At 45.6% G+C, this 16,741-nt stretch overlaps 2 protein-coding genes across 21 annotated transcripts in view; one reads left to right on the forward strand and one right to left on the reverse strand.

The window, feature by feature from the left end:
* The window catches only part of LOC114641379 (ICOS ligand-like), a 263,459-nt gene that overhangs the window by 125,750 nt on the left and 120,968 nt on the right, over positions 1 to 16,741 (reverse strand). The gene's annotated exons all lie outside the window — the stretch shown is intronic.
* LOC114641380 (uncharacterized) overlaps positions 1 to 16,741 on the forward strand; it is a 261,003-nt gene that overhangs the window by 89,908 nt on the left and 154,354 nt on the right. For 3 of the 9 annotated variants that reach the window (XM_051925994.1, XM_051925993.1, XM_051926002.1), the window contains exons 1-2: positions 15,854 to 16,203; positions 16,313 to 16,633. The exons of 4 other annotated variants lie outside the window; for them this stretch is intronic. In XM_051925994.1, the coding sequence (XP_051781954.1) occupies positions 16,161 to 16,203; positions 16,313 to 16,633 (364 nt within the window). In that variant the 5' untranslated portion in view covers positions 15,854 to 16,160. Of the gene's footprint in view, positions 1 to 15,853; positions 16,204 to 16,312; positions 16,634 to 16,741 lie in introns of those variants that run through there. 2 more of the 9 variants (XM_051925997.1, XM_051925998.1) reach the window with 1 other exon arrangement.

Raw genomic sequence — 16,741 nt, forward strand, 5'->3', positions numbered from 1 at the left:
TTATGTTGCAGTCTTGTGCTAAAATCATTTCATTGTTTCCCTTATCAGCTCATGTTTATTGATGAAATTCACCAAAGTGTTTTTCCCTGTGAATGTACCGAGTTTGCTGGTGGCCTTGTTTGCTGAATATTTTTCTGAAAATGTGCCATTTGGACAACTTTATGCCCTGTGAAGCTTTACACAAGCAGCGTGACATCACAGAGCTGAAGCGGTCGTGTCATTCGGAGATGTCACGCATGCACAGAACTTTCACACATGTGTACTGTAAGTGTGCCCACTTTACTGTGCTGCCTGATCTGCTTCACACATGTGTCACGTCACTACCCGATTGGTACTGCAGCCGAACTGGCACTCCACTTGCTGCATTTTCACTTGAGGGGTCCATTAGCTAACCTTAATGAGAATATTACTAAAGTACTTTGTTGTTCTGTGGGCCTTCATCGTACACTGAGCTCGATTGAGTGTGTTATGGCGCTTGCCATGTAGTGCTGAGGAGTGACAGCTGATGCACAGCACGGTGAGCCAGTGGCCTAAAGACTGGAACTCTGTGAGCGCACAAGGATCAGTAGTACGTAACACAGACTCAGTCGCCACCATGCTGCATGGCCAATTAGCCATGTGGTGCCTCCTGAGTCAAAACCAACCTTAAAAGAAAACAAAAGACCCTGAGAAGTAATAATAATTTAAAAAATCAGTCTGACAGAGCTTACAGGGCGTTACTCAAGCCCTCAGGTCACTTCATAGACCCTTGCACCATTATAATACCCTCATAACCTGTTCCGTTTCTTTTCTCCATGTTGACTTCAATGCATTTTCAGTGGCATTCCTGAGCATTTCCATGACATGGCCAAACTTGTGATGAAGTGAGCTCTCATCACTAATGGTCACCACTCTTACAAAGTCCCCTCTCACCACTGGCTCAGTTCGGCCAGGCGGCCACCTCTAGGAAGAATCTTGGTTGTTCTGATGTCCTCCATTTTAGAATTATGGTTAATAGTTTATTCATGGGAATTTTCCATGCTGTAGCCTTTCCCAGATCAGGCCAGTCAACTGAAATGACTCAAACGACTGAAATGACCACAAATGGCCTCCACACAAGGAGTAGGAACATCTCAGTGATGACCAATAGGATGGGATGAGCCTGGGACAGATCTCAAGTGTCATAGCAAACAAAGGGTCTGAATACTGGTGGCAATGAGAGAGTTCAGGTTTGCCTTGTGCTCTGTGTTGGCTCCCCGTGACCCTGTGTTAGGATATAGCAGGTTGGATAATGGATATATATTTATATATATATATACAGTATATAGGGGCGGCACAGTGGCGCAGTGGGTAGCGCTGCTGCCCTCGCAGTTGGGAGATCTGGGACCTGGGTTCGATTCCCGGGTCCTCCCTGCGTGGAGTTTTGCATGTTCTCCCCGTGTCTGCGTGGGTTTCCTCCGGGCGCTCCGGTTTCCTCCCACAGTCCAAAGACATGCAGGTTAGGTGGATTGGCGGATTCTAAATTGGCCCTAGTGTGTGCTTGGTGTGTGGGTGTGTTTGTGTGTGTCCTGCGGTGGGTTGGCACCCTGCCCGGGATTGGTTCCTGCCTTGTGCTCTGTGTTGGCTGGGATTGGCTCCAACAGACCCCCGTGACCCTGTGTTCGGATTCAGCGGGTTGGAAAATGGATGGATATACAGTATATACTAGGGAGCTTTGCCCCCGACTCGCTTTGCTCGTCCACCCCCCCAACCCCTCTGTCCAGGGGGTGCACTTCACACTCGCCACTCACTTCTCTGCCACTCGCGTTGTGAAGGGGAGGGCTGAACACATGCTAAGGAGATGCCGACGAATCATCTGCTACCGAGCTGCATCATCTACATGTCGGACTGTGTGACGATCATTTAAAAGCCTGTACAGCTTTTTGTATTTGTATTTGTCTCACTTCCTTGTCTCGTGGGATGTTAAAGTGTCTCCAAGAAATTGTTTATAAGTAGGGTGTGACGTGCAAGTAGTCTCGCGGGACTTCAAAGTGTCTCCCCGAGATGATCACGTCTCGACCCAATTTTTTTTATATAATAGATAGATATATTGTAAGTTAATGGACACTAGGTGGCACTGTTGCCCACCTTTTTCCCAACAGACAGTACACAGGACACAGGGTAAAATCACCAAGACGTATTTTAATTTCTTTTACCTCTTTGTAATGTGCCTTCAAAGCACCACATCCACATCAAACAGGCAATACAATACTAAATTAATACAATTCTCTTCTCCACTACACCTCCCAGCAAGCTCTGTTACACCCCTCCCAACTCCGGCTGGCTTGCTGGGTCTCCACCAGTCCTTTATGTAGTTCTTGACCCAGAAGTGCTCCTACTCTTCCTCCCACATGACTTGCCTGCACTTCCAGGTCAGATGAAAAATCCCAAGTCTTTAATCAGCCTGGAAGTACTATGGGGCTTCCGTCTTCATGACTTCCAAGCACTTCCGGGCTGCAAAGGAAGCATGACTCAGCATGTTCTTTCATAGCTCTCCCTGGCGGCATCCACGGTACCCAACAGGGCTGAGGAACTGGACTCCAAGTCCCAGGATGTCCTGTTGGAATCCGGGGGCACCACTGCACTCCAAAGGAGCAGCCATCTAGTGTTTTTGGGGAGGGCAGTGTCCTGAAAAAGCTGCCTTCTCCCATCTTTCCACTTCAGGGGCGTCCTGGCTGGGTTGAGCTGCCAGACATCCATCACAATATATATACTGTATATACAGTGCATCCAGAAAGTATTCACAGCGCTTCATCACTTTTTCCACATTTTGTTATGTTACAGCCTTATTCCAAAATGAATTAAATTCATTTTTTTCCTCAGAATTCTACACACAACACCCCATAATGACAACATGAAAAAAGTTTACTTGAGGTTTTTGCAAATTTATTGAAAATAAAAAATTGAGAAATCCCATGTCCATAAGTATTCACAGCCTTTGCCATGAAGCTCAAAATTGAGCTGAGGTACATCCTGTTTCCCTGATCATCCTTGAGATGTTTCTGCAGCTTCATTGGAGTCCACCTGTGGTAAAATTCAGTTGATTGGACATGATTTGAAAAGGCACACACCTGTCTATAGAAGGTCCCACAGTTGGACAGTTCATGTCAGAGCACAAACCAAGCACGAAGTCAAAGGAATTGTCTGTAGACCTCCGAGACAGGATTGTCTCGAGGCACAAATCTGGGGAAGGTTACAGAAAAATTTCTGCTGCTTTGAAGGTCCCAATGAGCACAGTGGCCTCCATCATCTGTAAGTGGAAGAAGTTCGAAACACCAGGACTCTTCCTAGAGCTGGCCGGCCATCTAAACTGAGCGATCAGGGGAGAAGGGCCTTAGGCAGGGAGGTGACCAAGAACCCGATGATCACTCTGTCAGAGCTCCAAAGGTCCTCTGTGGAGAGAGGAGAAACTTCCAGAAAGACAACTATCTCTGCAGCAATCCACCAATCAGGCCTGTATGGTAGAGTGGCCAGATGGAAGCCACTCCTTAGTAAAAGGGCACATGGCAGCCTGCCTGGAGTTTGCCAAAAGCACCTGAAGGACTCTCAGACCATGAGAAAGAAAATTCTCTGGTCTGATGAGACAAAGATTGAACACTTTGTGTGAATGCCAGGCGTCACGTTTGGAGGAAACCTGGCACCATCCCTACAGTGAAGCATGGTGGTGGCAGCATCATGCTGTGGGGATGTTTTTCAGTGGCAGGGACTGGGGAGACTAGTCAGGATAAAGGGAAAGATGACTGCAGCAATGTACAGAGACATCCTGGATGAAAACCTGCTCCAGAGCACTCTTGAACTCAGACTGGGGCGACGGTTTCATCTTTCAGCAGGACAACGACCCTAAGCACACAGCCAAGATATCAAAGGAGTGGCTTCAGGACAACTCTGTGATTGTCCTTGAGTGGCCCAGCCAGAGCCCAGACTTGAATCCGATTGAACAACTCTGGAGAGATCTTAAAATGGCTGTGCACCGACACTTCCCATCCAACCTGATGGAGCTTGAGAGGTGCTGCAAAGAGGAATGGGTGAAACTGGCCATGGATAGGTCATAGACATGGGATTTCTCAGTTTTTTTTATTTTTTAATAAATTGCAAAAACCTCAAGTAAACTTTTTTCATGTTGTTATTATGGGGTGTTGTGTGTAGAATTCTGAGGAAAAAAATGAATTTAATCCATTTTGGAATAAGGCTGTAACATAACAAAATGTGGAAAAAGTGATGCGCTGGGAATACTTTCTGGATGCACTGTATATATATATATATATATATATATATATATATATTCACGGCATTCGAAGTCTGTGTCACAATCTGTTAGTGTGGGTGGTTACCTACCAGGTAACGCTTTGTGGTTGGCCAGCATTCTGCTAACATCCGCCACAGTGCCCTCAGTTTGTGAAGAGCAGATCATAGAATGGTTGCAATAGTTTACTGTCAAATAAATGCAAAGAGTACACGACACATGTTTCGCCCTAATTCTTGGCTCATCAGGCGTACACACTCACTGCACTCCCTCTCGGGAATCGAACCTCGGACGTCAGCATCAGAGGCGATGCCCCTAACGTTGCGCCACGGCGTGTGGTTCGTTTATTTGACAGCATGTAGATCGGGGTAATTACATTCACGGCATTCGAAGTCTGTGTCACAATCTGTTAGTGTGGGTGGTTACCTACCAGGTAACGCTTTGTGGTTGGCCAGCATTCTGCTAACATCCGCCACGGTGCCCTCAGTTTGTGAAGAGCAGATCATAGAATGGTTGCAATAGTTTACTATATATATATATATATATATATATATATATATATATATATATATATATATATATATATATATATATATATAATATTGTGGTGGATGGCTGGGGCCCATGCCCAGTTGGGGCGCCTGAAGGGATGGAAGGACCGGGAGAGGAGCATTACCTCCCCTGGAACACGAGAAGGCAGCATCCCTGGTGGCTGTCGGAAGCTCAACCTTGTGGGGACCCATGGCCACCGCCAGAGCTTACATGGATGTTTCAGAAGCCATGGTATGCTGCCAGACCAGGAAGCAGGTACACCCAGAGTGCTTCCAGGTGCCCATGCAGCACTTCTGCCACACCATCATCAGGGAGCACCTGGGGCTCATCCAGTTGCATTATAAAAGGGGCCGCCGCACTCCATGCAGGGAGCCGGAGTCGGGTGGAAGAGGATGGAACTTGCGAGGAGAGGAGTAGAGACGGCAGAAGAATTGAGTGAAAGAGGAAAGTAAAGGACTGAGCAGTTGTTTTGGGTTGGTGCACTGTGTGTATTGTGCTGAAAAAGCGTGAACTTGTGTAAGTGAGCCTCTTGTGTCTGTCTGTGCCGGATTAAGCACTGGTATAGCGCCATCTATATACGCGGGGGAAGTCAAAGAGTAAAGGGACATTTGGGAAAAGGGGCATCTATTCTAATGATAGAAATGTGAAACATGCCTTATTTTTCTACATAACCTCCCTGGACTTCAATGCACTTTTCCCAACATTTCACAAGTGTTGTGATGTGAGATTTTCCATATAACTTGATGAATATTTTGTACTGTATATCTTTATTTGTAATTTAGACAAAGCAGTGTAATTTAGTGTTTACCCCCCCCCCCCCCCCCCCCTTTAGGAATGGGTCTTTTTGAATTTTACGACAGGATTTGGGGAATGTGTGTTTTAAACAAGTTTGGCAAGTGTTTCTTTGCTAAAGTCATTTCCACCCCCACAAGTAGGCTAAGGTGTACTTTATCATATGGTTTGGTGGCAGGTGTTAAGATGTTCTATTTCCCCCATTGGTCTGAAGTATGGCTGTTTGGAATTGGCTTGGTTCAGAAGCCTTTAAGTACCATGATGTGCTATTGGCTCTCGGGGTTCGACAGAACATCTATAAATGTATGTGTTTAACCTCAGTATCTCTCTCTTACCAACCAACATATGATGAAGAAGCATCTCTCTTGCTAACCTGTGATGATGAAGAGAACACAATGAAGAGCACAGCTCAGCAGCCATTTTGAACAGACATGTGCCTGAAAGCTGAGCACCAATGATGCCTTAACTAGAGACATTTAAGTAACCAGAAGTCTGTGTGCCACCTGAACTACATATCACCATTTAATCAGGTTGTATGGTTGCCAATATTCAAATGTACTTTGCATTTTGTTATTATTTATGAATATTATCAATAATACTAATACATTGTTTAAACTGTAACTTAACTTCTGCTTGTCTTTTACTGCATCTAATTGCCTAAGGTTATAGATATAGAAGGGAAGGTGGGGATAAGTTATATACAATAATACCTTATAAACAGTGGTAAGTCTGTGAGACTCCTCCTCGAACCGCCACCTTATCGTGGTGGAGGGGTTTGCGTGTCCCAATGATCCTAGGAACTCTGTTGTCCGGGGCTTTATGCCCCTGGTAGGGCCACCCAAGGCAAACTGGTCCTAGGTGAGGGATGAGACAAAGTGCGGTTAAACAAACCTCCTATGAAGAAAAACAATTTTTGGACGGCGTTTTCCCTTGCCTGGACGCGGGTCACCGGGGCCCCCCTCTGGAGCCAGGCCTGGAGGTGGGGCTCGATGACGAGCGCCTGGTGGCCGGGCTTGCACCCATGGGGCTCGTACGGGCACAGCCCGAAGAGGCAACGTGGGTCCCCCTTCCCATGGGCTCACCACCTATGGGAGGGGGCCAAGGAGGTCGGGTGCAGTGGTGAGTTGGGTGGTGGCCGAAGGCGGGGACCTTGGCGGTCCGATCCTTGGCTACAGAAGCAGACTCTTGGGACGTGGAATGCCACCTCTCTGAAGGGGAAGGAGCCTGAGCTTGTGCGTGCAGTTGAGAGGTTACGGCTAGATATAGTCGGGCTCACCTCGACGCACAGCTTGGACTCTGGAACCAATCTCCTTGAGAGGGGCTGGACTCTCTACCACTAAGGAGTTGCCCCCGGTGAGAGGCACCGAGCAGGTGTGGGTATACTTATTGCCCCCCGACTTGGAGCCTGTACATTGGGGTTTACCCCAGTAGACGAGAGGGTAGCCTCCCTCCGCCTTCGGGTGGGGGGACGGGTCCTAACTGTTGTTTGTGCGTATGCACCGAACAGCAGTTCAGAGTACCCACCCTTTTTGGAGTCCCTGGAGGGGGGTGCTAGAGGGCATACCTTCTGGGGACTCCCTTGTTCTGCTAGGAGACTTCAATGCTCACGTGGGCAATGACAGTGAGACCTGGAAGGGCGTGATTGGGATGAATGGCCCCCCCGATCTGAACCCGAGCGGTGTTTTGTTATTGGACTTCTGTGCTCGTCACGGATTGTCCATAACGAACACCATGTTCAAGCATAGGGGTGTTCATATGTGCACTTGGCACCAGGACACCCTAGGCCTCAGTTCGATGATCGACTTTGTGGTCGTGTCGTCGGACTTGCGGCCACATGTCTTGGACACTCGGGTGAAGAGAGGGGCGGAGCTGTCAACTGATCACCACCTGGTGGTGAGTTGGCTTCGATGGTGGGGGGAGGATGCCGGTCAGGCGTGGTAGGCCCAAACGTGTTGTGAGGGTCTGCTGGGAATGTCTGGCAGAGCCCCCTGTCAGAAGTAGCTTCAACTCCCACCTCCGGCAGAACTTCGACCACATCCCGAGGGAGATGGGGGACATTGAGTCCGAATGGGCCATGTTCCGTGCTTCTATTGTTGAGGCGGCTGACCAGAGCTGTGGCCGTAAGGTGGTCGGTGCCTGTCATGGCGGCAATCCCTGAACCCGTTGGTGGACACTGGCGGTGAGGGATGCGTCAAGCTGAAGAAGGAGTCCTACCAGTCCCTTTTGTCCTGTGGGACTCTGGAGGCAGCTAATAGGTACCGGCAGGCCAAGCAGAATGCAGCTTCGGTGGTTGCTGAGGCAAAAACTCGGGCATGAGAGGAGTTTGGGGAGGCCATGGAGAACGACTTTCGGACGGCTTCGAGGAGATTCTGGTCCACCGTCCGGCATCTCAGGAGGGGGAAGCAGTGCAGTGTCAACACTGTGTATGGTGGGGATGGTGCGCTGCTGACCTCGACTTGGGACGTTGTGGGTTGGTGGGGGGAGTACTTCGAAGACCTCCTCAATCCCATTAACATGCCTTCCAATGAGGAAGCAGAGCCTGGGGACTCAGAGGTGGGCTCCCCCATCTCTGGGACTGAGGTCACCGAGGTGGTCAAAAAACTCCTTGGTGGCAGGGCCCCGGGGGTGGATGAGATACACCCGGAGTTCCTCAAGGCTCTGGATGTTGTAGGGCTGTCTTGGTTGACACGTCTCTACAACATCGCATGGACATCAGGGACAGTGCCTCTGGATTGGCAGACAGGGGTGGTGGTCCCCCTCTTTAAGAAGGGGGACTGGAGGGTGTGTTCCAACTACAGAGGGATCACACTCCTCAGCCCTCCCTGGAAAAGTCTATTCGGGGGTTCTGGAGAGGAGGATCCGTCGGGTCATCGAGCCTCGGATTCAGGAGGAACAGTGTGGTTTTCGTCCTGGTCGCGGAACAGTGGACCAGCTCTACACCCTTAGCAGGGTCCTGGATGGTGCATGGGAGTTCGCCCAACCAGTCTACATGTGTTTTGTGGACTTGGAAAAGGCGTTCGACCGTGTCCCTCGGGGAATCCTGTAGGGGGTGCTCCAGGAGTATAGAGTACCGGCCCCCCTGATAAGGGCTGTTCAGTCCCTGTACAACCGGTGTCAGAGCTTGGTTCGCATTGCCGGCAGTAAGTTGAACCCATTTCCAGTGAGAGTTGGACTCCGCCAGGGCTGCCCATTGTCACCGATTCTGTTCATAACTTTTATGGACAGAATTTCTAGGCGCAGCCAGGGCATTGAGGGGGTCCAGTTTGGTGGGCTCAGGATTGGGTCACTGCTTTTTGCAGATGATGTTGTCCTGTTTGCTTCATCAGGCCGTGATCTTCAGCTTTCTCTGGATCGGTTCGCAGCTGAGTGTGAAGCGGCTGGGATGGGAATCAGCACCTCCAAATCCGAGACCATGGTCCCTCAGCCGGAAAAGGGTGGAGTGCCCTCTCAGGGTTGGTAGCGAGATCCTGCCCCAAGTGGAGGAGTTCAAGTATCTCGGGGTCTTGTTCACGAGGGAGGGAAGAATGGAGCGTGAGATCGACAGGCGGATCGGTGCGGCATCCGCAGTAATGCGGGCGCTGTATCGGTCTGTCGTGGTGAAAAAGGAGCTGAGCCATAAGGCAAAGCTCTCAATTTACCAGTCGATCTATGTTCCTACCCTCACCTATGGTCATGAGCTATGGGTAGTGACCGAAAGAACGAGATCGCAAATACAAGCGGCTGAAATGAGTTTCCTCCGCAGGGTGTCTGGGCTCTCCTTTAAAGATAGGGTGAGAAACTCAGTCATCCGGGAGGGGCTCAGAGTAGAGCCGCTGCTCCTCCGCATCGAGAGGAGTCAGATGAGGTGGCTCGGGCATCTGATCAGGATGCCTCCTGGATGCCTCCCTGGTGAGGTGTTCCAGGCACATCTAACCGGGAGGAGGCCCCGGGGAAGACCCAGGACACGCTGGAGGGACTATGTCTCCTGGCTGGCCTGGGAACGCCTCGGGATTCTCCCGGAAGAGCTAAAAGAAGTGGCCGGGGAGAGGGAAGTCTGGGCATCTCTGCTCCAGCTGCTGCCCCCGCGACCCGACCTCGGATAAGCGGAAGAGAATGGATGGATGGATGGAAGTCTGTGAGATTAGGCATTCTAAGGCTACATATTAATAATACAATAGGGGAAAGTAGAGCAATATATATTACTCTACCAAGACAAAACAATTGGCGTAGTCCGGCAGGATTTTGGGGTAACAATTGTTTTGCACCTTCTCAGACAAAACAATTGGTGTAGTCGGGTAGGATTTGGGGTAACCATGTTTTGCACCTTGTTTGCAAATACTGTTGATGTATATGTGTGTGTATGTATGTGAATTTTAGGGTATCCAGTGTACAAATGCGGTGGAAGTAAAACATTGTTTGGTTGCTGAATGGAATATAACCAACAAAGTGTAGAGATTTAATGTGTGTCACAAGGACACCCGCATGTTTGTTAGTACTGGTGGTAGTGAGTCTCTAATTAAAGTGCTAGAGAGTGGTGAGAAATGCATGCGTCATTCATACAGCATTTAAGTGGTTAAAGTGCCAGGGAGTGATGGGACATGCATGCATCATTCATACGCCACTTATTCGTTTAGGATCTTTGTGTATGTATGTGTATGTTTGCTTACAGGGGCAAAAGTAGGCCAACCCATAACGAAGGTAGCAAATTGTATTAGATTATAATTGTAGACTCAGAAATGCCTAAATTCATATTAAAGTCAGCCATCTTCCAGTGGAGTGGCAGAAGCAAGCAGGCTGAAGCTAAGAAATGCAAACCTGTAGTGCAGGTAGAGAAAGCAGAAGCTGAGCTGAGCATGCCACAAAATGGAAGAGGGCTGGAAGGATCAAAAGCAGGAAAACAGAGATCAGGTATAAATAAGACAGCTGCTGTTATAAGAGGTTTACTATCTTTTATTATTGGTAATAAGGAAGATCAGTATGAGAAGCAAAGTGAAAATGGAATGTGTGAAAGTTTTGAAAGACGTAACAGTTGGTGTGAAAATTGTGAAGTGCTAGCATGTAGAACACCCACTGCTGAAGTGGAAAGCACAGAAAGCAGGGGAAACAAGGAGAGAAAACCACCTATGGTGAAAGTTAGGGCAATAGTAATGGGATCTTACTGGAATCCTAAAACATGAGTGTGTGACTTACCTGAGACAGATGAGTGCTCAGAAAAAGAGTGGGAATGTGAGTGTGAGGAAAAGGAGAGAGATGAAAGGAAGGGAAAACAGAAAGGGTGTTACCTTCCATTATTATTCTCCATTGCACCACAATCTCCAGGTGATTCTGAGGTCTGTCCAGTATTTAAAGAACATGCTACACCGATAGATATTTCACCACTGTTAAGAAAGGTGACCAGTGCTGAACTGAAATTTGATTTAGGACAAAGAAATCAGATAGAAGGCAGAGAAGCTGGTGAGTGTGAATGGCAATTGTTGACTAGAGGGCATGAAATGGATAATGGTTTAAAGATAATGAGTAAAGAAAGTGTGGAATTTAAACAAGGAACAGTGGAAATAAAAGAAATTCAAGTGCTTGTGTGTGAAAGGTCTGAATGTGCTAGTGCAAGAATGGCTGAGTTGGAAAAAAAGTGCACCAGTTTAGGATTTGGTTTGAATGAATCAGGAAACACCAAAGAACAAAGGATGGTGGCCGGTGCAGCAGGAAGGTTTACAAGCTCAGCCAGCAAGCCAGGAATGCACAGGGGTGTGAGAGTCCTAACAGCTGTGCTGGGGCCAGCAGGAATTAAAAAGCACACACACTTCGGTTCAGTAAATCGAAACCTGACTGACCAGTTGTTTAAAAAGACAGCCTGTGAATCTCCATGCAATAAAATGGAGAAAAGTGAGCTGGTCTTGGGTAAAAAACACAGGTCAGTTTTAGGAGAGATGCTGGATTTAGAATTGGGATTTTGGAGAGGTTATAGTCCACACTTTCAGGTAGCAGTTACCATACAATAAAATAAAAAAAGGACACACAGGCAATGAAAAAAATAGAAGGGTAGCGCAGAAAGACAGGAAAGGGAAAATAGTTATTTCTGTTTCAATTTTCTGGCCTTTTGTAATAGTGCAACTTCTATTGTAAGGTTTTATGGACGTTGGGTTGGTGCATGTAACAAATAGTGAAGGCAATTAGCAGAGTAAAATCCATGCAGGAGATTGGGTTACCACTAGCACATTGGAGCAGAGTGGCAGTGTTGCCAAGCTGTTCCAATGAATGCCAGGAAGCAAAGTTTGAGTGTTGGCACCAGGATAACAACCAAGAAGATGAGATGGACAAACTGCTTTGTCACCTTCCATTTTGCAGACCTGCCTACATAGCGGAATGAAAAAAAAAGAAAGAGGAAAAGACAACAAGCAAAGACTAAAGACAAAGACAAAGACATGAAGAAGAACTGAACAGACAGCAAGAAAAAGACACTTACTGGGGTTTAAGTGAGTAACAAGTCCACAAGTCACATAATAATAGGAATAGTCAGAATAGCTATAGTTTAAAAGGAAAGGTTTGTTCATTACTGCAGCAAATTTATATTCCAAGGGGTGGAAACTGAACAAACCAGTAAGGAATGCCAAAATAAGGGGATTAATTTTGGGTTCATACAGTATACATTCTGGGTATTAATTAATTAAGTGGGATAATTAATATAATAATAATACTACTATTATTATGGAAAATGTATACTAAGAAAATTAGTGAACTTTTCAGGAAAGCAGGTGCAGCTGGTACATTTGCAAGTCATATGGGCTCCGATGTTTAGGTAAAGTCTAATTGGGAAAATACGGAAGCCCTGCTGAGGTTGTCAGCTGTGGTACAGGCAGAGGACCAGTGGGCCAATTCTGAACCGAGGTGTTTAGCACATCGAGTACGCATATGGTGAGCAAACAACTCTAGGGGTGGCCTACAGGGGGAATGATGAGTTGCATAGCTGTGATTTCTCATGGTGGTGATGCCAGCCTATACTGGTAAAGGCTGATGGCAGTCAAGAGTTGCACCATGGGTAGGAAAGCACAAGAGGCAACTAAATCAACTCCAAATGTGTGAAGAGGGGCCACAAAGGTTGGTTTGTGAACAGTTTATGCAGTGGCACATGTGCTCTCACTTGGGCAGAAGTGGTTGTACTGGCATCTGTGGCATGTTACCTTTCAAATTTTGATGTTAATTGTACAGCAGCATATGCTTAAATGAATAGTTTGGGACAGGGGTCTAATTAGAAGTTAGACACAAAACCAGTAAAGAACAAAGGTCAGTTTTAAGAATTCACAATAGACTTAAATTGCAGTGGGCTAGTTTAGTGGAAGGTGTAGACTTGTCTCATTTTGAACCACCAGATCTGATGACATATGAAGACTGCAGAAAGCTAAACAAACAGTTGAAGCAAGCTGGAGCAGATACAAGTCATCAGAAGCGCATCCAAGTTATTCAGATTGTCTTTGAAATAAAGAAGATATGTAATGGACAAATGGTCACGGACAACTTTTAACACTGGGACAGCAAATACTGCAAATCAATGCACAAGTTATGCATCAGACTCTTTAAACAATTAAGACTGTTTATAAAGACATTGTACAAAACATTCATCGGGGTGGAGTGTTGTGATGTGAGATTTTACATATAACTTGATGAATATTTTATACTGTATATCTTTATTTGTAATTTAGACAAAGCAGTGTAATTTAGTGTTCACCCCCCCCCCCCCCTTTAGGAATGGGTCTGTTTGAATTTTACGACAGGATTTGGGGGATGTGTGTTTTAAACCAGTTTGGCAAGTGTTTCTTTGCTAAAGTCATTTCCACCCCCACAAGTAGGCTAAGGTGTACTTTATCATATGGTTTGGTGGCAGGTGTTAAGATGTTCTATTTCCCCCATTGGTCTGAAGTATGGCTGTTTGGAATTGGCTTGGTTCAGAAGCCTTTAAGTACCGTGATGTCCTATTGGCTCTCGGGATTGGACAGAACATCTATAAATGTATGTGTTTAACCTCAGTATCTCTCTCTTACCAACCAACATATGATGAAGAAGTATCTCTCTTGCTAACCTGAAGAGAACACAATGAACAGCACAGCTCAGCAGCCATTTTGAACAGACATGTGGCTGAAAGCTGAGCACCAATGATGCCTTAACTAGAGACATTTAAGTAACCAGAAGTCTGTGTGCCACCTGAACTACATATCATCATTTAATCAGGTTGTATGGTTGCCAATATTCAAATGTACTTTGCATTTTGTTATTATTTATGAATATTATCAATAATACTAATACATTGTTTAAACTGTAACTTAACTTCTGCTTGTCTTTTACTACATCTAATTGCCTGAGGTTATAGATATAGAAGGGAAGGTGGGGATAAGTTATATACAATAATACCTTATAAACAGTGGTAAGTCTGTGAGATTAGGCATTCTAAGGCTACATATTAGTAATACAATAGGGGAAAGTAGAGCAATATATATATTACTCTACCAAGACAAAACAATTGGCGTAGTCTGGCAGGATTTTGCAGTAACTATTGTTTTGCACCTTCTCAGACAAAACAACAAGTTTTTTGATTCCGTCGGAAAAAAAGTTTTTCGGTTGCAGATGCAACCAATTTTGCACCGCATCAATGACTTCTTCATCACTTGCAAATCTTCTTCCCCTTAGCGCTTCCTTTAATGGTCCAAACATATGAAAATTGCTTGGAGCCAGGTCTGGACTGTATCCATTCTCCATTCGTAGATCTTGCTTCGCGATAAACAGTTGTCACCATACTGTGCTTGCATTCAACGAATAATGTCCGCAGGTTTAACACCTTCCGCAAACAAAAAGCGAATCACTGCCCTCATTTCCTCCTTGGTGCAGATCGACAATGGAGCTGTCATGTTTAACGGTCTGCTACACTCCAACGAATAACGCGGGAATAAGAGTTACACGTTGTATAGAAGTGTTGGCGACTACACTCATTCAGCGCTGGATACGAGCAGTGTTACCAAACTCTGAAAAGAGAAATTTAAAAAATCCCTTTACTTTTTGACTTCCCCTTGTATATATGTATATATATATACAGTATATATATATATATATATATATATATATATATATATATATATATATACATATATATATATATATATATATATATATATATATATATATATATATATATATATATATATATATATATATATATATATATATATATATATATATATATGTTCTGCATCCTTATGACCTGTGGGTAGAAATTGTTTTCAGATCTACTGGTGGGATTGCCAATGGTCCAGAGTGGAGGACTGAGGAAAGTGGCTGTGCAGAATAGCCACCATCTTTAATCTTCCTCCTTGCCTCTCTATAGCCACGAGTGTTGCATTTGTGCTAAACAGTGGGCAGCAGGGTGCCATTAAAGGACATTTAAACATGTGTACCTTAAAGGGTTGTCTTCATCAGCTGGTGGACTAAGTGAGATGTTTGTGGCAGTTGGCAGCAGACCTGTGATGGCCTCCATTAGACCATCCTGTCAGGGTCAGTTGGTCTGCTGATGAATGTCATGAACAGGGACGAGTAAAGAACATTTAATTAGTTACAAATAGTAAAGTGTCGAGTGTATAAGAGGGTACTGAAGTGTATGATACAGATACTAAGGTAGGAATGGGACTGAAGAAAGAAAGCTATAACATTTTCACACAGATCTCTGGAGAGTTGAGGCCCTAAAATGGTTGGCTTCTCTGAGGTCTCTCTGCCTTTTGTTTGTGACTGCGGAGCTGCACTTGAGGAGCCTGTGAGCAGCGAATTGTGGAATATCATGAAGTGAATCCCAGCATCCAACACCTCAGACACATCCTTTGACTTCAACTTCATGTGCAGCTTGGAGTTCCAGAGCTTCAGTTTATCATTGGTGACCTTCAGAGCAGGCGTGACAGTGTGGCACTTTGACAACACCAGCCGGATACTGAATTTGAACATTAGTAGTACATGAGGCGACTGTCAGATGATCGTTTAGTAGAAATGTTATAATAACTGTGGGCTTTTATATCTAATGCCTTATTTTGCTGAGCTGTTTTAGGTAAACGATATGCACTAAATACAACAGAATAAGAATATATGTGTGTGTTTCTGCACTAATATTTGTCTGCAAATTTAATACTTCAGTGATGATATTAGCATCAGGACACAGGAGGGCAAGTGACGACTTCAGTTCTTGATTTGCAGTCTCATCCACCTCTAAGATGGCATTCACCACAATGACAGTCTTCTGTTTTACATCAAGACTGAATCGGCTCATGTTGTTTGTTCATTAATTTAAGTCTAAGATGTTTTCATGTTAAGTGAAAAGACATCAATCGGCTTTTGAACTGGGTGTAAAGCTTCACTCCGGGAGGTCTTGTATTCTGACGTCTTTCATGCCCACCTGCTCGCTCCGCTCTGCTCTTCCGCTCTGTAGATATTTCTAGATGTTCTCACATTGACACTTGGTGGCCAATGCCGTCCACTTCCTGCTCAGTCATCACATCTCCAGCACATCAGCCATTTCTAACTCATAAAGGCTCATCTCTCGGTCACAATGGACATCAGACTTGTTGTGATTCTCCCCATCTTTATAACATGTAAGTATTTATTTATGGATATCCAACATTTAATTTAGGAGTCTCCTTCTCTTTGTCAGCTCACCACAAGTAACTCGTCCCTTAATCTGCACGTCTCCTTTTTCCACAGGTGTTGTCCCCAGGCTCATCACACCAGTGTCCCCAGAAGTGATTGAATGTGACCTGAGGAACGTCACTCTGGTCATCTTGTACCGGCAATACCCTGAGCAGCCCCCGGTGGCTTTAGGGGTCTATGTCAACAACTCAGCTCTTCCACCAACGATGTTCATTGACTATTTTAATGGAGTCTTTTCTTATTCCAATGAGACTGCGACTTTAACATTTAAAAATGTCACCAAAAGTGACGCTGCAACTTATTATTGTGCGAAGAAGGAGAATCTGAGGTCCGTGTTTGGGAATGGAGTCACGCTGACTTACGAGGATACGTACAGTAAGTGCTGCTTCATGACACGCCGTCTGTGATACTTGTTAACATGAGGTGGGATTACGAGAGTCGGGGTCTTGAATGATGGCAGGGGGGCATCTAAACATAAAGACG

This window comes from Erpetoichthys calabaricus, chromosome 4 (genome assembly GCF_900747795.2).
Source record: "Erpetoichthys calabaricus chromosome 4, fErpCal1.3, whole genome shotgun sequence".
NCBI classification, from domain to species: Eukaryota; Metazoa; Chordata; class Cladistia; order Polypteriformes; family Polypteridae; genus Erpetoichthys; species Erpetoichthys calabaricus.